General features: G+C 46.1%; 2 protein-coding genes across 2 annotated transcripts in view; one reads left to right on the plus strand and one right to left on the minus strand.

Annotated features, from left to right (window-relative positions):
- Positions 1-8717: 8717 nt before the first annotated feature.
- On the plus strand, positions 8718-13123 carry RASL11B (RAS like family 11 member B). Its single transcript, XM_074992762.1, has 4 exons — positions 8718-9000; positions 9258-9314; positions 10533-10609; positions 11507-13123. Exons 1-4 carry the CDS (start codon positions 8856-8858, stop codon positions 11972-11974), a joined length of 747 nt encoding a protein of 248 aa, XP_074848863.1. The 5' UTR covers positions 8718-8855; the 3' UTR covers positions 11975-13123.
- Positions 13124-16105: 2982 nt separating this feature from the next.
- Positions 16106-23255, minus strand: part of SCFD2 (sec1 family domain containing 2) — a 287532-nt gene continuing 280382 nt past the window's right edge. The window contains exon 9 of the mRNA XM_074992763.1: positions 16106-18915. Within this exon, the coding sequence (XP_074848864.1) occupies positions 18823-18915 (93 nt within the window). The 3' untranslated portion in view covers positions 16106-18822. The remainder of the gene's footprint in view (positions 18916-23255) is intronic.

A 23255-nucleotide genomic window follows, 5' to 3' on the forward strand; every position in this document is an offset into this window, starting at 1 on the left:
TCCATTATATACAGAGTTTCCAGTTCGGTTCAACAGTTCTCAGCACCATCCCACTATACGAATTGTTCCAGCACTATTCCAACCTATTCCAAAGTAGCTTAGGCCCTTGAATTTTTAGGACCATCTATTTGACCCCAAAAGAGATGAATATGCACAAGAGATGGCACTCTAATGCTGTAGTAATGTCAGCTCACAGAGAGTTTCGTTCATAGCCCAAGACATTTTTTAAAATGGACAAGTGCACGTACTTCTTTCTAAGAAAAAAAAAAATCCTGCCTACTGCTCATTAGTAAGTTTTGCATGAGGATGAATCCTGGGTTTAGTTAGCCTGTCATCAGGTTCCTTCTCAAACAAGCATTCCATTCTCAGAGAACTATGTGTACTGTGAAAACACAAACAAATGTAATGAAATAAGACAGGCACAGGGGCTGTTGTGGATGAGAAAAGGGGGAGGGAAAAAAACCCCACCACCTTCCTGTTCACTTCCTGGCCCAGAATTTGCATTTTACATAAGGAGGAGAAGGAGAAGTGAATGGAGGTGCGGAAATTGGACCCAAAAACATAAGATAAAATCTTATTGAAAGCCAGACTAATGTAACTGCAGAGTTGTAGTCAGACTTGTGTGTGAAAAAGAAAAAAGTCTACTATTATGTTGCTATAGAAACCAAGCAGGGTAGGTAAGTGGGTGGGTGAGGAAGAGTGTGTGTGTGTGCGCGCGCCTCTCTCTCTTCCCCCCCCGCCCCGCTTTCTTGGAAAGAAGATTTTATCTATTCTTACTTAATAAGTTTTGTGCTTTGCTGCCCAGACGATTGTTCTCAGTACAAAGAAAAGTTGTTTTCCTATTTTTTTGATTTCTCTTAAAATCTCAGCTCGTTCCCTCTTTCTTTCTGGTGTTGACAAGTGATGCATCTCTGTGCCAAAACAGCAGTTAAACTAGTCTCTGTGGTTTAACTGCCTCCCCACTGGTTATGCCAGATTGGCTTACATAAAAGTTTGGAACATGGGATCAGGCGGGGTGGCATTCGACTTTCTGACACATGGCCAAGGATGCTTTAGAAAGAAAACGCTGACGTGGAAGGCCTACACTTTGTGTTTCTGGACACTTTGTCCACCCAGTCTTTTTTTTTTTTAGGACACTTTAGCTGTTAAAGGCCATACACATTAAAAAAAAAAAAAAGGGAAACTGAGTTATAAAATTAAACTCATTGTCAGTGCTGTCAATATATTATCTTCTTTATGGAGCTGCAGAGAATTGTGCATGAACTGCTTCTTTCTGAACAACAGCACGGAAGAAATGAATTTAAAAGAGCCTACAAAAAAGAGTTCACAGGAATATAGGAGTGGTAACACCAGATTAGACCTTGGTCCATCTAGTCTCGTAACCTGGGTCTGACTGTAGCTTGTATTAGAAGCTGCAGAGGAAGATGGAAAAAAACCCTTCATGTTAGTCTGGTTAATAGTTGAGATAATCTGCCTCCTCTAATACTCAGATTGGTTTAAACCTTGAAACATGAGGTTTATATTGATTCCAAAATTCATAGTAGCATTAACAGGGTTAATAAAATGGGGTAGCTTGTTACCCAGCAGCAACCTTTCTGGGGCAGAGTGCCAAAATTTGACTTTTTGATTTCTATGTATGGTCCAAGTGACAATGATATTTGTTAAAGTCACTAATAGTCCTACTTCCCACAGCTTCTTTCTTAAATAAATTCAGATGCAGAGTTTTACCATTAAGGTGGTGGTTGGCAGCATTAGCTGGTCTTTTGTTAATCCGCAGGCGGCGTGGCTTTCAGCAAGTTCCTGCCTGCATAGGGAAGAGGGGCAAGGCTGAGCTCCCGCCTCACATGCCAATGAAAATTGGCTTGTATGCCACTCGTGCCAGGGGGCCGGGGGGGCTGCTGACCGCGGTCTAATGCCTTTCCAGTCTGCCAAAGCATTTGGCTCCCCTGACTTACTGTAGCAACAAGTTCCAGAACGGAATCCTAGTCTGTGGAAAAAGTATTTCCTTTCAGCAGGTTTGAATTTTCTACCATTCAGTTTCATTGACTGTCCCCTGGAGCCAGGAGAATAACAGCTCTAGATCTGCCTGCTGCAGACCAATCATTATTTTATAGCCTCTTGTCACGTGCAGTGGCCTTGGAACAATTGGTATAGTTGAGGGAGCTGAGAGCCATTGACTAAAATGATAAACCTGGTATTGATGGAAATCAATTCAAGCTAAGGGCTGCTGCTACATGCCCAGCACCTCTGGTTCCAGCACCCCGGTCTCATCCCATTTTTAATTATCTCCTTCCTACAGGTAAAAAGTCCCAATCTCTTGGGCGTGGGGCTGTCTTTCACCTCTTACAAGTTTGCTCAGCTCCCTTGTCAGTCTCATCACTCTTCTCAGAACCCTCTCTGAGACTAGTCTATGCTGCTATTTACTGTGCTGCACAGAGCTGTCATGATTTATGGTCCCCTAGGCTGGCGCGAGCAAACTTTTTACATCGGGCCCGCACTTTTCATCCCTGCCCTTAGCACCTTCCCTGCCACGCCTCCCTGCAACCTGTCTGATGTAATCCAAACCAATGGAAATGTTGGTTTTGTTCATATATTAAAAAACAAAAACAAAAAACCCAAAACCTTTTGGCACGTGTAAGAAAATAAGAATGTAAAATGTATAAATGTGCCTACACATAAATTAAAACAGTAACATATTTCAACATTTTTAATACGATGGATAAGCCTCCCCCTCCCGCCTTAGAAAATGTCATGCCCCGCCCCGAGAGGGGCTTGCTCCCCCCCCCCACATCTCTGTCCTAGGTGATATGATTGAAGTGGTGTATCTATGCACAGTGGCAGCTGGGCGGGGGGCGGGGGAGCTGTGGGGTGAGAGGCGGGATGACAATTTTTTTAGCGATGTGATTTTTTTTTTTAAATAATCTTCAGCAGCACACTAAGGAATAGTTTTAGAACAAACTTTAAACTAAGGTCCTGGAAAAATTCACAGACTGAAAGTGTGTGGCAAATACCGGTAAAATGGCTACATTATCACAGATTCTTTTAATAGACGGGGCAGGCTTTTTCACTTTTAATTTAACTGGATCCACTCTGGCGCAAAGAGAGCCCCTGAACAGAAATAGGAAGAGGCAGATGGGTGGACATTATGAACCCGTGGTGCCCCAAATTTCCCGATGCCCTATGCAGCTGCACATGGGTGAGAACAGCTCTGGCACTGCAATTTGCTGCGTTAGGAGAGTGAAAAAACACCCACCCTTGACCACAGCAAGTTGCAGTGTGGTAAAGCACCAGTGTAAACTGGCTCCCTTCCAGTGCTGTTAGCTATTCCCCCCGTGGAGGTGGTTAACACAGAACACTGGAAGTGTTCCTGCCCTGGCTACACACTTTCACTTTAATGAGCTGATGCAGCTGTGCTTTAATGTTAGAAGTGTAGACAAAGCCTGGGTCTTGCAGCATCTTTTTTGAGAGAGCAGTACCAGTATGGGGAGGGATAGCTCAGCGGTTTGTGCATTGACCTTGCAAACCCAGGGTTGTGAGCGCAATCCTTGAGGAGGCCATTTAAGGGCTAGGGCAAGTAGATTTAAAAAAAACAAACCTGACATGAATGGTGCTTGGTCCTGGCAAGGAGGCTGGACTTGATGACCTCTTGAGGTCCCATCCAGCTCTATGAGAGCCATAGGTCTCTATACTGCATATGTTACTTTACATGAGAGAACATATTGGTTTATATAATGGTCTCCTATTCCTTATGCAAGCTAACATGCTATTACTTTCTTTTTTTTCACCACTGCTGCATACAGTCAAGGTCTCACGTTAGCAGGCCATGATGATGTTAAGAGTCATTATCGCAGCTGATATGGTACTACAGGTTGAACCTCTCTTGTTCAGCACCCTCAGGACCTGACCAGCGCTGGGCAACAGAATTTGCTGGATGACGGGACGGCTATATTTTCTAACACATTACCAGGACTGCCACGGTAGTTAGGCTCTTAAAAGACATTTAGGGGTAAACTACAGCACCGAATAGTGGGAGCCAGGACTGGTGGCTGGAAACAAACTTTACAGGACCGTGGGAAACTTAGCTATACTCACAATTAATGGTTGTCCGGCGAACTAAAATCATGTCCAACTACAGAGTCTGCTGGATGACAGAGTTCTGTATTAGAGAGCTTCTACCTGCAGCTAGATGGTGGATTCCGAGCAGCATTACAATCTGTACCCCCCCCAGCAAAATGTTATACAAACCCCGAGCATGCTCTTGCATCAATTGAAGCCAGTAAGACTAGGTTTGTCAAGGCTGGCAAGGAGGTGTGCACCTAACCAAGTGGAGAGGGGCAACTGAGATAGCCAAGAAGTTAGCGAAAGTTAAAGCTGACATCAGTGAGATCTGGTTGAAGCCCTAAGGAGGAGAAAACGTATATTCCAGGAGGGCAGTGGGACTGGCCATGAGATTATGTGCCGTATAGCAGGACAATCAGGGGTATGTATGTCTCTTGGGGTACAAAACTCATTCATCCTGGCCCTGGTTGTATGTGCCACAGGATGGGGTTAGGAGCATTGCAAGTGTAGGGCCAGCACTACAGGGTAGCAATTGGCCAAGGGCTGCACTAAGCCAATATACCTGCTTCAGTCCCAGGTGGTGGGGCTTGGGCGTCAGCCAAGCTGTGCGCGTGAAAAACAGGCTCAACTATTTCAATGAAATGAAAATCCAATATTTATATTACAATTGATTTTTGTTTCTCATTTTTTAGCCATGTAATTCTAAAGTCAGCGAACAGTAACAGCATTCTACGACATGTCTGTATTTTATGTCTGATGGTGTGAGTTTTTAAGTGAGGCAAAACTTGAGGGTACAGAAGTCAAATCAGACTGGAGTGTTCCGTTAACAAGCCTAAGCAGTGCCAATAATGGAGCTCTTGGGTCAGTTCTGCCTTGGGCCTCATGAGATGGGATTTCAACAGTGACAACACTGAAGCTTTCATGTTGAAAACATTCCACTTTAACTAGCTGTTAATTGGTTCAAAGCAAGATTCAAGTGTGGGAAGCCTTCAGAGGGATGAAGTATTCATTTGGGATGTTAGGGCACATCTATACTTTTTGGCTGATGAACTGCTGCACAGTTGATCTTCCGGAGTTCAACTTTGCAGCATGTGTTAAGATATGGCAAAATGGATCTCTCTAGGCTCAGCTATTGACCCTGGTACTCCTCACTATTGTGTGGAGTCAGTGACATTGGCACAACCTTGAAGCATTCTGACATACCCGGGGCAAGCACTTGAGCCTGAGATGTTGAGCCTAGCTACACTAAAGGCATAGCTAGAATTGACTTTCTGGCCTGGTGTAGACCAGACCTTAGATAACTGATTCTATTACCTGGCCTGCCAGCTGGGGCAGAATTCTACTTCTCGCTTTTCGGCCAAAGCAAAGCAAAGCTAAGCACAGGCGACCTCCCGTAGTACAATGGGTAGGTTAAATGCTTGTAATGTGGGAGACCTTGGTCCAAATATTTCCTGGGCCTGAGTCATCCTTAAGGGTCTCTATTTATTTCAGTGACATAATAGCCTGCTGGCACCATTAGCAGATGGCCCTAACACAAAGGATCCCTAAGATTATTATTACATTAGGGTTCAGCCTTCAATCTAGGCAGCTCAACAAGAAGTGGTGATACACAAAACTGGTTTAAAGCCACTTTTGCAGCTCCACTTTCTAGTACCATGTGAACTTCATCTTGGACACAGCCCATGCTGTAAGGGGCTCCTATCCCCATTCCATAACCCTTAGATCCCATTTACCCTCCTGGCTATTTTTTTTCTCCTTTCTTCCCTCTTGTTGGTCCTTCATCAAACCTTGTGCAGCCCATAGCTCCCAACTGGCGTTTCTTTACATAGTTATTTTGTGGGCGTTGCCCCCTTATCATGCACCTCTAACAGAAACCTATTGTAAAGAACACAGAGCTACTGGCTGATACTGTGTTGCTGGCTCAGAATTTCACAGAACAGCAGCCAATGACATTAATAAAAAAGTCTGAGGGAAACTGTGCACTTGGCTGTTTTTTCCTGCCCTATGTGAATTAAGCTGTATAGACTTCGCTCGTTTGCCTGTGGACTGGTAGCTGCCTTTGTCGTCCAGACCACCATTGCCACATATCGTGGTGGGCTCAGCAGAATGCCCAAGGGAGGCCTGGGCATGGGCGAGCACTGCTTTCTTGCCTGTTCAGGTGCTTCCCCCAGTGGGCTAGACTGGGTTCATCGTGAGGAACCCTGTGCTGTGCTCCTGCGCTTCTCATACCCAGCTCAAAGGTGGATCGCCTGGGGCCCTGAGCACAAAGAAAGTTTGTTCCTCCACCCGCCCACATCCCTCAGCTTTGCCTCCTGCTCCTCCTCAAGGCCATGCCCCGGGCGAGGGCAGAAGGTGGAGCTGGGCTGTGGTAAGAGCCGCTCACAGCTGACTTTAGGAAACATGGAGGTTGGGGTGAACTTATATTTTGGTACCTTCTGTCCTGTGGGCACAGTGCCCACTCATTGCCTCTGGCCCCTGCAAACTGCCCCCCCCAGCCTTGTCCCCCCCGCACAGGTGCTGCCCCAGACCCCACTCTCTTCCCTGACAATGGTTAATTTGTATGGAAAGAAATGGCCAGGCTCAGAGCCGCCAAGCCCCAGCACAAATGAAGCGGAGTCTGGGCAGCTGCAGCTTGGCAGCTGCTGACGAGGTGTCTAGTTCTGCTGCCAGTGCTGCTGCCCCAGCGAAGTGGAGAAGTAGGGGTGTCATGGCACGTGATGCAGTCATCGGTACTTTGTGCAGCACTGTACCCCTGCACACTACCCCTGTGCCCCCACCCATGCGCTGGGCCCTCGTCATGCCTAATCCCAGCACTCCCTTTCTGCGCCCCTGTGGGGAAACTGACTGGGATGCACAGCATGACTAGCACTGCTGCTCATGCCGACGCCCAAATTCTGCTCCTCAGCCTGCAAGGTGGCTAGGGATGGGGCGGGAGCGCGGAGCCACAGCTGGGCTTCCTGCAGCCAGGTCGCTTTTCCTGCTGGGGCTGTGTAAGGGGCACAGCCCAGGTAGAGAAAGTGACCTGGATAGCATGCTTGGTGCTGTTCCTTGCTCTGCCCTGCACAGCCCCCTAGGGGAGGTAGGAGAGCACATCACCCTGTCCCACCCCACCCTGCTCCCTGTTTCTCCACCAGGGAGGAATCTGCCCCCCACCATGTGTTGCTTCTAAGAGTTAGCAGCACTCACCTGCTAGCTGGCAGCAGGCACCTCTGCTCTGCCTCAGAGAGATCCCCTGACCATGCCATGCTGGCAGTCACCTGAGTGACCTCTCCTTAAGGCTGTCCCTGGAGCTGCTCAGTCCCCAAAGCTGGTGTGGAGAGCCCTGGATCCTTCATTTACGTGGGTGGTACAGCCCAAGAAGTGGGGAGTCAGGCCCTTTGGCCCCCCCCCCAGCCAGAGCAGATAGCAGGTCTGGGGCTTCCTACAGCAACTTGGGTGATTCTTACTGTGGCCTGACCCTGGCTTCTGGCCTGGGCACCAGGGGGGCAGGGCTCCAGGGGGAAGGGAAGCTGTGGGCAGGGCCATGGTTCTGGCACTGGTGGAGGGCCCCACACTTCTGCCCAGGTTTCAGTGCTCCTGCTGGGGCACAGGCTCCATGTGTTAATTCACCACGGACTCTGCTTGCTCAGTGGGTTAAGAAATGATTTTGGGCTCTAGGGTGGAGCCTGATCATGGGTCACCAGCACTAAATAGCACGCAGTCAGACAGCTTACTTATAGCACTGGCAATTTTGCACGTGACCTGTGCTCATCTTGAACACAGTGGCTGAGAAGCATTTCTCAGAAGGCAAATCTCAGCAGAAATATATGATGTGGCGCCTTCTGCGTCAGTACGCCATCCGAGCCCCGATGAAGAGGCCCTTTAGCAATGGGGCTGCGAATTTTAATCATTTGAAAAAGCAAATTGGTGATTGTGTCAGGCCTAACCGATGGGGGTGGCGGTGGTGAGGAGTCTAGGTGCTACCTTAACACATATGCTAAATACGCCTCTGCTCGTAACATAGCAACTGAGGGCAGAGCCATTACCACCCTGCATGGGTTATATATTGGGAAGAGTAAGGGGCTTAGGCTAAGCTACATGAAGGATTAAACTCTTTTGGGAAAGGCTGCTTGGCTCAAGCAGGAGGGTTAGCTTTGAGGCGTGGCACTCATGGGGCTGAGCCCTGTTGGTGGGGGTCCTATGTAGCCGGGGTTGAGCCTGCCTAACCACTGCTGCCCTCAGTGAAGGGGCTGGCCACAGGACACCAGCCTAGGGCTGTTACAGCAGGTGCTCGAAGCTAGCTTGGGCGCCACGCTTGGCCCCGTTCAGCCGCCTAACCTGGGCCTAGGATTTGAGGGGGGCTGGGGCTGGGGAGCTGTTCCCTTGTGCACGGCTCTGCCGTGACTTGTTGCGCCCCTACGGGCCCCTCCTGGGGCTAGCCCTGCCTGGTCGCTCCCATCCCCAGACCCCGCGGAGCCGCCCTCAGCAGCGTCCCCTGCCAGCCCAACGCAGGGCTGGGCACACACTGGCACGCTGCACCGGATCCGCTCCCCCGTTGGACCCAGCCGGCGGCGCCGCGGCTGGGCGGGGCCGGGCGGCTCAAGGAGCGGTGATTGGCCGCCGGAGGGGGTGGGCGGGGTTTCTAGGGCAGGGCAGAAAAGCGCCGGGCGGCTGGCGGCTGGGGCAGTGAGGGACGCGGCGGGGAGCTGCCAGCGTGGGGACAGGGGGTCCTGTGCCGGCCCAGTCTCCTTGCCGCCCACCCTGCGTGCAGCTGCCGCGCCCGCTCCCCGACGGCTCCCTCCCTGCGTGCAGCTGCGATGCGCCTTGTCCAGAACATGTGCACCATCGCCGAGTACCCCCAGGCTGGCAGCGCGAACGGAGACGGCTGCAGCGGGGGCTCCTCCGTCCGCCCCCGCCTCATCAAGATCGCGGTGGTGGGGGCCAGCGGCGTGGGCAAAACCGGTGAGTGCCGCCCGCCGGGGCGCGGTGGCTGGGCTGGGGGCGAGAAGCCGCGGGGACGGGGTGCTCCCTCCTGCTCGGCGCAAGCCATCAGAGGCGGGTGCCTCGTCCGCCCCAGTCCCTTTCTTCCACCCCCACCCACCTTCCCGGACTGGGGTGCCGCTGCCTGACTCCGGGCAGCGCCCAGGCTGCGGGAGGGGCGTTGTGCGCTCGGGTCCCGGGAGCCGCGTGTGACGGGCTTTTCTTTGCATCCCTTGCAGCCCTGGTGGTGAGATTCCTCACGAAACGCTTCATCGGGGACTACGAGAGAAACGCAGGTAGGCCAGGGGCTGGGCGGCTGCAGGCTTTGGGGCGCAGCCCCTTGCAGCATGGCGGGGGAACTGGAGGGTACATCCTCGTTTGCACTCTGGCTCACCCGGGCGGACGGTAGATGCCACTTAGAAAAGGCATCGGTGACCATCTAATGCCCTGGCTGCCCCCACTAACCCTAACGTCTTTTATCAGCAAAGCCAGAAGCATCCTTGCACTGGAGTATGCTGATCTCTGGCTAAAGCAGACGAGAAGCATCCTCCTGCTCCTGTGATGGGAGAGCGATCTTCTCAGAAAGTCTGAGCTGCACTTTGACTTGTTAAACCTCTGCTCTCCTTGCTTTATTAGATCTGTGACCCCAAATGGAGTGGCCAAGCCTTACTCCTTCCCCTTTCAAGGGGGCTGGAACCCAAGCTATTGCCACATCCCTGGCTTGAAGCGGTTTGTGTCATGTACAGGGAGTTTACAATTCTGTTTAAGGGCTATTGGCATCACTACTCTAAAAACTGTTTCAATGCCTCTGGACCTGTTCTCTTCTTTCACATTTAAAAGTAGTCAGTCATCCAGTGAAGGCAGACCGGAAAACAACCTTAGCCAAATTAGACAGGAAGTATGAGTGATAGCCACAGTAAAATTAATGTAGAGTCAGGTAATAATCTTTGAAATAGGATATATTACATAAATACAGCAACAAATATATTCCAAGAATTGGGTGTTTCTAGTGATCTCACAAACCAATCTAGATGTTGCTCTTATAGGGACATATGACTTTAAATATCTCAAGACCACACAGGCTCAAAATGCATTCACACTAGAAACATTTAAAAGAGAAAAATACTAACTCAAGTAAGGAACCGCTAATTGTCAAAGGAACTAATTTCCTGTAATGAAAACTGGTTTGTCTTTACTGCTAATCAAAATTTGTCCCATTCTTTTGCATGGTGTAATCAACTCTGAATCTTTTATAAAATTTAAAATACTGAAAACTTGCAAGCATGTTATTCTGATGGGTTCTGATAACCATCACAAACCGCTAAAGCCATCCCTCTGTCATTATGTTAAAGTTGTCACTCTCTGACTGCAGTTGCTTATCCTCTGTAAATTGTGTGGTTAGTGATAAAACACGTGTCATCCTGTGCTCTTAAGTGCCTGCTATCCTCCAGGCAATTTCGTGTCTGCTCATATGATTGCGAGCATATTTGTAACAATGTTTTTGTTGTTTTTAGCTAATCTTTATAGCAGACAGATCCAAATAGATGGAGAGATGCTTGCTATTCAAGTGCAAGATACACCAGGCGTTCAGGTGAGTTATACATCTGTGCATCTCTTAAAGTAGTAGTAGTAAAATAAGCTTTAATCTTTAAATCTTTTGCCAGATGAGATCTTAAACCTCTTATCTTCCTAGAAAATGGCTTACTATCCATTTTCATATCAAGTATTTTGAATGGCAGAACTGGTAACCTCATTTAAAAAGAGCGAAAGCTTGATGTACTTTATGTATGTAGTGTGTTGACAGTAAAAAGAAACCACCCGCTATTTCAATTAATCTTTGTATTCTTGGAGACAAAAGCAGTCTTGTCTGTGAAGACTGATTTATCCAATACGGATTTACATTCTAATGGGTTAGGAGCACTGACTGTGAAGAAGGAACATTCTATTTTTGTGCCAGCAAGAAATTTGTTGGAAAAAACTTGGAAGAAATAAGTTTATTAGTTTCACAAACATGCACAAATGAAACTAAAAACCCACAGTATTGTGGCTGCATTCATTAAGCTTTGTTATGACTTAAACTTTATGGAAAGTTAGACAAGAGCAATGCTGGATTTTTGCTGTTTTGAACTGGGCAACTTTCCAGGTTTAAATGCTTCCAGCTCATATTTTTGCTTCCCCAGACTTACTGTCTAGCCAGTTAATTTCCCATTCTGTGGAACTACAAAGCTTTTCTCTGCATGTAGAACTACTCAGGTCAATTTTCCACTGGAGTGTGGCAAACTCAGTTTTATTTAGTCCAGATTGCTGCAGCTGGATCAACATTTTGTGACGGTGCAAAAAAAAAACAACAGAGTTTTATTTCCAATACAAAGTACAAATATATCATAATATGAAATGCATTTAGCATCAGAGGCTTCAATTTAAAGTCAGGTTACTTTAATTTTTTTGTGACATAACCATATAACTTAAAACAATTCCTTTTTCTCAGATCCATGAACACAGTCTGGACTGTAATGAACAGCTGAACAGATGTATTCGATGGGCAGATGCTGTTGTGATTGTTTTCTCCATCACCGATTATAAGAGCTATGAAGTACTTAGTTGCCTTCACCAGCAAGTTCGACAGTTACACCCAGGAAACAGAGTCCCTATTGTTGTTGTAGCAAACAAAGCTGATCTCTTACATATTAAAGAGGTTGAGCCCCAGCATGGACTTCAACTGGCGAACATGCTGGGTTGTACTTTTTATGAAGTATCTGTTAGTGAGAACTACAATGATGTCTTCAATGCCTTCCAGCTGCTGTGTAAGGAAGTTAGTAAACAACAGATAACCAGCACCCCAGAGAAAAGAAGAACCTCTCTCATCCCAAGGCCAAAGTCGCCAAACATGCAGGATCTGAAGAGAAGGTTTAAGCAAGCTTTGTCAGCTAAAGTGAGGACTGTCACTTCTGTCTGAAAGCAAAGCTAAGTGGGGTTTGTCTTCTCAACTTGTTGTCATAAAGTTCCAAGCTTGGAATGTTAAACATTGGCACTGTGGAGTCCAAGGCGGTGTGAAAGAAGGACGGGTCAGAAGTTGTTTTGAACTGCTGTAGAAATAAACAGTTGCTTAGACGAGAAGCAACAGATCCGCTTGAGTAAGCTCCTGAAGTGGTTCTAGCAACTGACTGGTAGAACATCAATCTTCATTTAAAACCAAACTTTTAGTAAATGAAAAGAAAACAACCCACAAAACTTTCATCTTGTTTTCCTAGGATGGCTTGATGTATAATCACATCACTTAACTAAGTTTGACTCAAAACAAAAAAAAAAAAAACAACCGCTGACTGCAGCTTATTGGAAATAACCATTTGAGTCTTACAGTTGTATGCTTGTTTTCAGTACTGAATGAAGGACAGCATGTGTGTTTTTTTACTGCTCGGTAGAGCTTGTTTTTATCCGTGTATACTGAAGCACAAATGAGCTTGTTTTGAATAGTCAATGTAAAACGAGTGCCTGTGACTGAGTTTCATGACTGTAAAAACAACTACACTACACTATTTTTACTTACGTTATTACTGAGGGGTGGACCAGAAATTTTGTACACAGAGACATTGTGCCCAGGTTCTAGGTGTATTTTATTATTACAAATAACTTTTTTATACTGTCTGAAAAATGTGTAGATTTAATCTTAAAGTTGTTCATCTGTTACACTACTGCTGCTTTTCAGATGCAAGTCCTGAGCTGGAATGCTGGTCCTTGGTATATGCTCAGTGCAAAACCCTTTCCCTTCCCTGCCACCCTTGTGTGTAGTAGGCATGGAAGGAGCTCACTTTGTCAATTTTTAGTGTTTTATGATATACATGGTTGGATCATTCTTAGCTGAGTCATTTCTCTGAGTTCAGTGGGATATTCATCTTTAACCACACATAGCAGATGTGTGCATTTTTACATTCAGCCAATGGAGCCTGAGAATATAGGCGAAAGGCCTAATACAAATGCACTTTAAAAAGCCACTTGTGCTTTTGCTTAAACTGTAACTTATTTATTTTGTGTACAGTAACTCCTTCTGTGGAGTGGACTTTTCATGCCTGAGTCTGTTTGAGCATTAAAGTTTTTTGGAACTGCGTATTTTCTCATGTAGTGTTTTTGTTATAAACAGAGTTGGAAGCAACGTGTGAACTCTTGGGACAAAGCATTGTTTATAAGCATCTATTTTTCCTTCCCAATTTCCTATATACTAACCCCATTTAAAAACACACAGAAATATGGATTAAATCCCTGGGTTTTTTGAGTGTGTTACAGTCTTAGAGGTGTAAGCACATTTAGTAGTGGGGGAAGCAAAGATTCCATCTTCCCAAAGCGCTGGGGAAGGGGAGTTCTTGACCCCATTCTCACTCCTCCACAGTGCTTCCTATAAACAGTTGATTTATGAGGGGTTGGAGGCACTGGGAGAGAGAGGAAGGAGCTAGGGGGGCCAGGGCAGGGATGGAGGCTGCTGTTAGGTGCTAAGTACCCATTATTTCCTCCTCCCCTGGCCCCAGGTGCTCCAGTACACCTATAGAGTTGGAGCCAAAGGTGGGAAGGATTCAGAATCTTTAAGTGCACCATATGTTGTCCATCATGCAAAAGAAAATCAAGGCAAATCTAGGTGTCGGGATCCATCCATCTGGCATAAAATCCTAATAATGGCAGGGGGTGGGGTGGGAAGAGAAATCATAGAATACTAGGACTGGAAGGGACCTCGAGAGGCCATCGAGTCCAGCCCCCTGCCCCAATGGCAGGACCAAGTACTGTCTAAACCATCCCTGATAGACATCTATCTAACCTGTTCTTAAATATCTCCGGCGATGGAGATTCCACAACCTCCCTTGGGAATTTATTCCACTGTTTGACAGCCCTGACAGGAATGTCCAACCTAAACCTCCCTTGCTGCAGTTTAAGCCCATTGTCTCTTGTTCTATCCTCAGAGGCCAAGAAGAACAAGTTTTCTCCCTCCTCCTTATGACACCCTTTTAGATACCTGAAAACCCCTATCATGTTTCCCCTCAACCTTCTCTTTTCCAAACTGAACAAGCCCAATTCTTTCAGCCTTTCTTTATAGGTCACATTCTCTAGACCTTTAATCATTCTTGTCGCTCTTTTCTGGACCCTCTCTAATTTCTCCACATCTTTCTTGAACTGCGGTGCCTAGAACTGGACACAATACTCCAGCTGAGGCCTAACCAGCGCAGAGTAGAGCAGCAAATGTTACTTAACTACGAATTTACTCATGAGCTAAACACCCACCCCTACACCTCTTTCAACCCCGTTAGAAATTGGAAGGAGTAGCACAAACTGCACTATAGTTTTCCTAAGTGATAAATACAATGCCTTGAAGAATTAAAATGAACATGATCAGTGCATCGGGTAGAGTAAATTGGTACAAACCTGTGACTCCATTCTAGTCACAGAGGTGCTAGGCTGCTGCCACAGGCAGATTAGAACAAATGGGACATAGGCCTAATTTTATCACACAATCATAATGGTTATAAAACACAGCCTAAAAGAGGTGTCTGAACAGCTGGTCTCTTAACCACACAGTCCACTCTGCAGACCCAGCCAGCTTGTTCGCAAACATTCTGTCATCTTGAAAAGGGCTACAGTCGCCCAAGGTCAGCTCCTAGAAGCCTCTTTTGCTGGATTCCGTTTTATTGAGATATCATCACTCTCTTTTTCCCTACCACTCAAGCGGGAGAGTGACTATTCACCCTAAATTAATTTCCAAATGCTTACAAAATGTCACCAACACCATCCTGCCCCAGGAGGTGCCTAGTCATTTCTTGGCTGTCAGCTGGACTGAGTGCCTACGAGAAGCAATGTGTTCATCATCAACATGTGAAAGGCTAACTAAGGCACACACTAGGTTTTCCCATGCCCCTGGCCTGACTTAGGGTGCCCCCACCTAATACCAAGCTATACATCTTCTGCCTTTCAACTGCAGTAGGGGCCTTGCTTCCCCAGCACACTTGCTGCAGTAATGTGCAATTATACCAGCCTGGACAGAAGGTTCAAGTGCTGTAACTTAAGCTAGTCTCATTTCAGCTTCACTAGTTGTGTCACTATGTGACTAAGGCCCAGACAGACTGGCCAAAGTACCACAAACAAGCCAAAATGAGGCAAAGGACCAGCAGTTACAAGCATCCCACCGTTTCCGTGATGCTAAATGAGAGCAGGTTCCTGGCATAGCACAGGTATGCCATAAAAAGGGTGGGTGGGATGGAAAAGGCTGAGAGCCACTGGGCAATGTTATGCATGAACAACCAGAGCCTCGCTTTCTTATTCTCAAAGGCCTGCTTCCTGCCACCCATTTCATTACAACAGCTAAGATAGGGAAGCCTTCCAAACGTAGCAGGTCTCTTATAATATCCTTTGACTTCCCCACTTCTTTGGCAACATCCTACACTTCCACATGTAAAATTCAAACCTCTGTTGCAGTGATGAACGGCCATGTCCTGTACCGTGGAGAAGAGGTTTGCCTGCTGAAGCAAAACACCCTTGCTGAGCAGGACCCCTGATTGTGGCTGACTGGAAGGCTCTTAAATTTTGTGTGTGTGTGTGTGTGTGTGTGTGTGTGTGTGTGTGTGTGTGTGTGTGTGTGTGTGTGTGTGTGTGTGTGTGTGTGTGTGTGTGTGTGTGTGTGTGTGTGTGTGTGTGTGTGTGTGTGTGTGTGTGTGTGTGTCCCCGTCCCCCTCTCTCTTTCTCTCTGGAGGAATAAGAGAAAGTTCCCAGAAGGATGAGCAACCTGTCTAGCTGCTTGCCTCTGCAGCACATTTGGGTGGTAGCTATGGACCAAACTTTGGAACAGCATGCATCCTCCTGCCAGTTCCCAGCATGCAGTGCTCACCCTGACCCCACTTAGGCTGTGTCCCCTAGTCTGGGAGAGGAGGGCAGGGAAGAGTGAGCATCATTTTGGTGGTTGTTCGCTTTGGGGATTTTGAGGGAAGGTGATGTACAGTGAGCTAAGGCTGATGCTCACTCTTCCCTGCCCTCCTCTCCCAGACTAGGGGACACAGCCACCAGCCTCCTTTCCAAAAATCATCCCCCCAAGCCCAAGGTCTGCCTCGTTGTCCTTAAACAGCAGCCAGTCATCTATGCCCTTTGAGACCCTGGCTGCTAGCCCATTCTCCCTGCTGCTGAAGTACAGTGGCCCAGTCTGTTGTTCCATTTCGCCATGGCACATTGGCTATGAAGGGCTCCTAAGAGGTGGATGTAGAAAGATTACCCATGCCTATACAGGGAGCTGTGGAAACCTCCAACACCAAAGCCTATTTAAGCATCAACCCCCCCACTGGTTTGCCCTGCCCAAGAACCCACATAGCACGTCTAGTTATTTATCCTTTGCTCACTAGTTTGTTCTGCTAAATATAACCTTTTTTGGAAAACCTTAATTTTGTTTTAAGGTTGCATGGCAGTGGCCAGAAGGGAACAAAAGCCTGACTATAAAGTTTAGACTGAAGCATGGACAAAGTGGCCTTTATGGAAACAGATTTAGACAATGAATATTACATCATATGTTATTGAAAGGAAAGTAACGTAGCGATCAAAACGTGTATGTATTGCTAAACGTTCATGAAGTCTCTTTGACTGGGCAAGTTAGAGAAATGACAGCAAACAACCTGTCTCTGGTTACATTTCTTTTTCTTCTGTTTATCTCATCAGAATACAGAGGTTTTGGAAATGACACAGCAGTAAAGAAAAGAATCTGAATCTGCTCATCTTCCTGGCTTTTTCATATACGCCAAGCCCTAGTCTTTATTACCTATATCTGTTGCTCTTCCGCGATCCCACTCAACACATATACACGAGCAGCATACCCAGAAAGGGGTACTCAGCGTCGCGTGTCCCCTCTGCTGGCTGGTTGTTAATTCCCCATACTGCATGGCCCTTTGCCCATCTTTCAGCTACCCCAGTGGATTCCAGGCAGGGGTTCCTGGCACACAGAATGCTCTATCCCTCAGGAAAGCAATCACCCATCCTAAGAAGCTGTTACAGCCATGACAATTTCTTTCTCCTTTTTCTCCCCATATACCTCTAGTAGCAGAACATTCTGAGGCTGCATCTACACTAGCAAGTTCTTTCGAAAAACATGAGCCTTTTCCAAAAGAACCTTCAGAGCACCTACACATAAAACGTGCTCTTTCAATCTGAAATTGAAAGAACGCAGCACTTTTTCTGACAGCCCTCTTTCTCTCTCAGATGAGGAAGAGTGCCTTTTTCCAAAAGACTCTTTGGGCAAAAAACATGTGTAAATGCTGTGGGAGCCCTTTTATCAAAAGGGCAGACCTCCTGGTGCTGGATTTTTCGATCCCCAGCCCAGTCGTTCGAAAGAGCAGGGGCTGTGCAGACACTCTCTATTGAAAGCACAGATGGATTTCTCGATCCACTGTTCTGTGTGTGGACACGCTCTTTCAAAAGAAGCTTTTTCGAAAGAAATCTTCTGGAAGAACTCCTTTCCAAAGATCATTGTAGTGTAGCTGTAGCCTCTGGTCCCTGATTGGTAATTGGATGTTTCTATTGAACCTAGTCTTTGGGCACACAAAGAATGCCAAAGTAGGGGAGCATCTCTGCATATAGAAAGAGGGCCTCAAAACATGCCCCTAAAATATAGCTGCAAATAATCTCCTGGTGTAGAATGGAGTTTCAACACCCCTGGGATGAACAAACTGGGACAATACATTGCATCTTTGTGGTGTCACTGTTTTATGCTGCATTTTTATTAACCTCCATGCTGAATGCAGTTGAAATCCTCAAGCACTTATGTTTTTAACTCCAAAGATTAAAGCACCATTTAAAAAAGCAAAGTTACATAACTCAGACAGCTTGCCTTCTTAAAGGCTGTTGCCTAATCATAAATTAAAATCAAAAGCTCTTCCTACCCGGATTATTCAGAAATACCACTTTAAAGAGTATTCTGTTTTTGGAATGCTAATATTTTTGCAAATGAGAAGCAATCCTCTAGGATTAACAAAGTGAAACATCTAATCATCTCAGCCCACATGTTTGCCTGTGCAAAATCATGCAGAGGAGAATGTCATCAAAGAAAGTGAATTTTCTTATGGGACTATGACGGGGACAAAGAGGAGAGGCAACCAGGGACCCGTGAGAAAGCTAGTACATGACTCACCAGCCTGAGAGTGGTAGGCTCTCCTCTGCCTCTACCCTGTCGGCACACTAAAGCCATTACTGGACTTGTAGCTATTCTATTACTGCCAATTCAGTGCACTGCTGTGCTTCATGGCCTCTCTCTGGAGCGAGGGACACAGACTCCGCAGAAGGAGATAACCACTAACTAAGGCACATACATTTTACAGGGAAACAAACAGGCCAGGCCTAGGTTCTGCTACCTGTACCTCCATTTTACATTACAAGGAACCCCAGCAAAATCAAAGGGATTCCGAACAGTGGAAAGCACTGTTCAGTTAAGCTAAGGTGGTGGAGTCTGGCCCGTTGCAGCTATTACAGAATTACCCCCTTTTCTGGGGAGACTTGCAACAGGCATCCATCGTTCTCTGGGCAATGAGGTGGGGAGGGCCCGTCAGCAGGCGTTAGCAGTATCATTCAGCTGGGAGGAGCTGAGTGTCAGCCTGATGTCAGTGAACAAGCCAACAATCCAGTCAAGTCCCCTGGCAGGCAGCTATCAAATCACTCCACTCAGTTTTCAATTACAGACACAATTAGTTTGCAGATTAATTCGTTTTTTGGAAGAGCATCAGGAAGGCTGACAGGCAAGAGGGTGGTATTTCCAGCCAAAGCAAATCACTTATCTTCTCTGCAGATCTGCACTCTTCAGATGCCTGTGTCTGGTTGTAGATGGTCCGTTGCAAACAACAACTCAGGAATGTTAAGTGGTGTCAGGAGAGTTGAGGAGAGCACAATTACCTGAGGACAGAAGAAGTCAAAAAAAAAAAAAAAAACAATTCAGGAGACTAATCTTGTCTGCGATCACAACAAGAAAAAAAATTACTGGTGTCCTTTGCTAGCTGTGAGGTGGCAATATGGATCATCCGATGCTACCACCTGCTCAGCAAACAATTACAATGCAACCCATCTTAATGGGAACAAAACAGCGATTACTATCCTACTCCTAATGCATTTGTAGTTTGACTCATTCACCCCACACAGTGATTTGTTATGACTCCCATTATGTTTCCTTGTCACATATGAGTGAATCGACCAGCAGTTTCCCCTGCTACAGCACTGAATATTGTCAACAAGTGAGCCAAACTGCAGCTGTCTTCTCTTTGCGTATGCCAAGGTGAAAATTGCAGAATGCTCTGCCTGCCTGCTGTGGCTAGCCAATGACATAGTCAACTGCCAGAAAGTTGCCTCTTGAGACAAGGCACATTGTGTTCCAGGCAGCAGGACTGCAGCTCAAGCAGAGCCACAGTTTGGATGATTTTTGTCACTCTTTTCATAAGGAGAAAACACGCCCCTAAGGAAAGGCAGCAGCATCCTGTTAACTCGAGCTGGTCAAAACAGTTTTGATTAAAAAATCTTTTGCCACTGCTCTGCCAAACCCAAAAGTGTTTTCCAGAAACGCCCTGGTTCTGACATATTCAGGCCCGCTAGAAGTGGGTAGAGGGTGTTCAGCAACTACCACCAGGCCGTGCCTTTCAACGCTGAGGTCCGAGCAGCTCTGAGGACTGGCTGCCCTTGGCCCCACTCCTGCTCTTGGCTCCCTCTGTTTCCACCTTGCCCCGGGGTCTGCGACAGATGTGGGCGCCACTGGACACCATCCTCACTGGGAATGTTTCTCAGGTCAAGGGTGGAATCAGGCCTGTGGATGGAGGGGCAAAGGGAGCAGTAACCCTGGGGCCCAGTGATTGAAAAGGGCCCAGAGCTCCTGGCTGCTGACACCACTGCCAAAGGAGTGGCAGTGGCTGGAGCCCCAGGCCCTTTAAATTGTCACTGGAACGCCACATGATGTGCTCTGGGCAGCTCTGAGGGCCTCTTGCAGCTGGGGGTGGGGGGGCAGTGCGATGCGTTCTAGGCAGCACTGAGGATTGGCGGCCCCAGCCTTGCCCCTTCCGCCCCACCCCTTCCAGGAGTGTGGAGTTGTCCTCCCCACCTTGCCCAGGGGCCCAGCCAGGCTGTTGCCCCCCTCCCCTCCCCAGTGTGAATTTCTAGTCAGAGGTGTGGGAGTCCGTGGATGAAGCTATATTCTGCCTGATTCAGAGCAGGGATTTCAACCTGAGGCTTCTCAAATTCCTGACAAACACCCAAAGCACCAAGTTTTAGAGTCAACCTTCCACTCCCATTCCTCTTGGCCCAATGAGTATTCAATTCTTTACACAGAACACTACCAACATCCAACACTGGAACAAAACCAAACTTTGAAAACTAACATTTTCCACAACACACTATTTTTTGTTTTCTGGCCAGCCCTACTCTTTTCATCCTTTAAGCAGCAGAACATCACGAACAGATATTTGTACACAATATAAATTTATATTTTTTTTTCTTCCCCAAAGGACAGTGGGTATGCATGTCTCTAACTAGATTTTATTGGCAGCTAAGTTCCCTATCCTGAAGATCTAATGGCCTGTAGGGTTTACTTCCATTAGAGCCAATGGGACAACTGAGTATAGTAGGCCGCCTGCTCACCAGTGTTTGTGAGATCAGGCCCAAAGATTACAAACAGGAAGAACTGGAGAGGAGGGGTCTACTAGACTCACTTAAAAATGAACTCGCTTTCTCAATGTAAGATTAAATGTATCTAGTTTAGAAAAATACAAAATACAGAAAGCATGCATTACGGGAGCTGTAATTTAAATCCCAACAACAATGAATGTGACTGCACTTATTTTCTATTAGTAGTTCATCAAACTGTGCATACTTGTCATCTACTGTAAAAAAACAACACATATAAATATGTTATTTGTATATTCAGACATTGCAGCTGATTAGAACAGAGATATCAAATACCAAATATCCCAAATCTCAGTAGTATGATACGTCTTCGCTGCTCCACATTCCTGTCCTTTCATCCTCTTTTTAAATAATGAAAAGAATCTGGAGCTAAATTACTACATTTTCTTTTGAGCTAACATCATCCCGGGCTCTCCCACACAAACTACAGCAAAATGACACTGATTATCTCTTCTATTTCCCATTGCTTAGGACCATCTCTGTAATTTGCAGGCGCTACCCTGCCAAAGGCTGCTACTGTTCTATTTATGTTGTGGAGGAATCAGGGTACAGTACAATCTGTTCACTCCTCTTCTTAGATGCTCATCTTAATTCAAGAAATATGAGATGGCATATTACTCATGTTATGTGGTCCAGGAACTTACAGACCAAACCACCGCCACTCACAGATAATAGTAATTTCACCTTCATAGTATTATCAGGGAACTTCCAGGGTCGATGTTGAATTGATCCATGAGACTGCACAAACAAATGAGTGATGATTTATTCTTATATTAGAACACAGTTCTGCTGCTGCCTCTCTATGCACGCAGACATCAACAGGGATTTCAGATGCAGATGAAGGAGAGCATATAGCCTTCTGTGTTATGGACAAAAGACAATCCAGTCTTTTGTAGAATTCCCCATAAAATAAATAGCCAGCTAAGGCTGTAGCGGATACTCATTCTTGCTCTCTGTAAGTGATCTAAGTGCCACTACATGGAACAGTGAACCACACCCAATAGGTATGTGGGTTACACACATATAAACATATTTGTATCTGTTCAAACATTTGTGGGTTGATAATGATGTCATACAGAGGAAGGGATTAAAAAGGGGCCAGAAACCCCCGGTGTGGGTGCCAAAAGCGACACACGAGCCGATTATCATGGGAAAGTGAGGTAGGAGCTCAGCCACACCCCTCTTCCTCCATGAAGCTGGGAGCTTACTCTAAGCCGTGCTGCCTGTGGATTAACAAAAGACCAGCTACTGCTATCAGCCACCATCTAAATGGTAGAATTCTGCATCTTTATTCATTTATTAATGAAGCTGTTGTAACTCGGACTATTAGTGACTTTTAAAAGTATCACTGGCACTTGGACCATACGCAGAAGTCAAAGGATCAAATTTCGGCCCTCTGCCTCAGAATGCCGACTCCCGATTAAAATTTCCACTTTTTCCTCATTAGTTTATCATTTTTCTTGAAGTTATTCTTTTCCTTTGTTGTTAGTTCAGTTGTTTCTACCTCTTCCCAATTTAGATGCCTCTAGAAGTACTAGTTCACTACAACTATGGGCTGGTATCTGTAAGGAAGTGGTAGGCTGAGCTATTCAGCTTCATACAAAAACAAATGATACCTAACATACCCTTTTCTCTTTTGTGCTTCACAATGAAATGAGAAAAACCAAATGTTCCCCTATCTCCACGAAAATATATATTCGCCCATATGAATAAAACATATGTTTTCTATTGCCAGACTTAACTCTCCTTTATCTAAACTTAAAGCAAGTGCTGGAGCTTTAATAGGTTGGGAAACTGGTCTGCTGACAAGTTGACTGTTATTTTATAAAATTCTTTACTTTCACATCCAATGGGCAGCTCTGGTTTAAAAGAAGTGCCAATAATTAGTGCAAATGTCAGTTTTTTGTTAAAGTGGAATGGAACCAGGAGGCCAACGTTTTCACCTTGCCCTGATGTCTGAAACGGATCATCTGAACATCACAAAAACAACTCTGTTAAACACTGGCTTGTGGTAGATGAATGCCTGGCTCTTTGAATAGAGAATAATCCCAAACAGGTGGCACGTATTCATAGCTGAACTCTAGAAATCCAGGTAAATCCAACTAACTCAGACACTTTTATATGTGAGAGACTCAAACAACCATTTCTTTTCTTCCTCCCGCTCCCCCTCAGAATTTTCCCGTAAAGCTCTTTAGCCCCTAATGTAACAATTTTATACAAAGGCAAATGGCAGTAAAAGCTGTGGCAACTCTAAATTCTTTAGGAAATCTGCCTCCAAGGATGACCTGGTGAGAGGGTCAACCAAAGAAAAGCAACGTCAGATTCCATGTCACCACTGTCAAACCTCAATCCCTTTTATAGAGAGTTAGCCAAAAGCCTTCTTGCATAGCTTTACACCATTTCCTCATTAACTCTGTGCTTATCTTCCAAGCTATATTAATACATTTAGAATCTGGATTAACTTGTCCATCAGTACATCATAGCTCAGTCCCTGTTCTGGATAGCAAAGAATTTGACTCACTGTGTTAATGAGGTAAGTTAGAAGTTAATTGGAGAGAAACATATTATCA

The sequence above is a fragment of the Carettochelys insculpta genome, chromosome 4, assembly GCF_033958435.1.
Source record: "Carettochelys insculpta isolate YL-2023 chromosome 4, ASM3395843v1, whole genome shotgun sequence".
NCBI lineage: Eukaryota > Metazoa > Chordata > Testudines > Carettochelyidae > Carettochelys > Carettochelys insculpta.

What these genes read in the sequence shown, in the direction of transcription:
- RASL11B (XM_074992762.1), top strand. Translation starts at nt 8,856, where the DNA reads ATGCGCCTTGTCCAGAACATGTGCACCATCGCCGAGTACCCCCAGGCT. An exon ending in CAGCGGCGTGGGCAAAACCG is followed by an intron (nt 9,001 to 9,257) that starts GTGAGTGCCGCC and finishes CATCCCTTGCAG; the next exon opens with CCCTGGTGGTGAGATTCCTC. An exon ending in AAGATACACCAGGCGTTCAG is followed by an intron (nt 10,610 to 11,506) that starts GTGAGTTATACA and finishes CCTTTTTCTCAG; the next exon opens with ATCCATGAACACAGTCTGGA.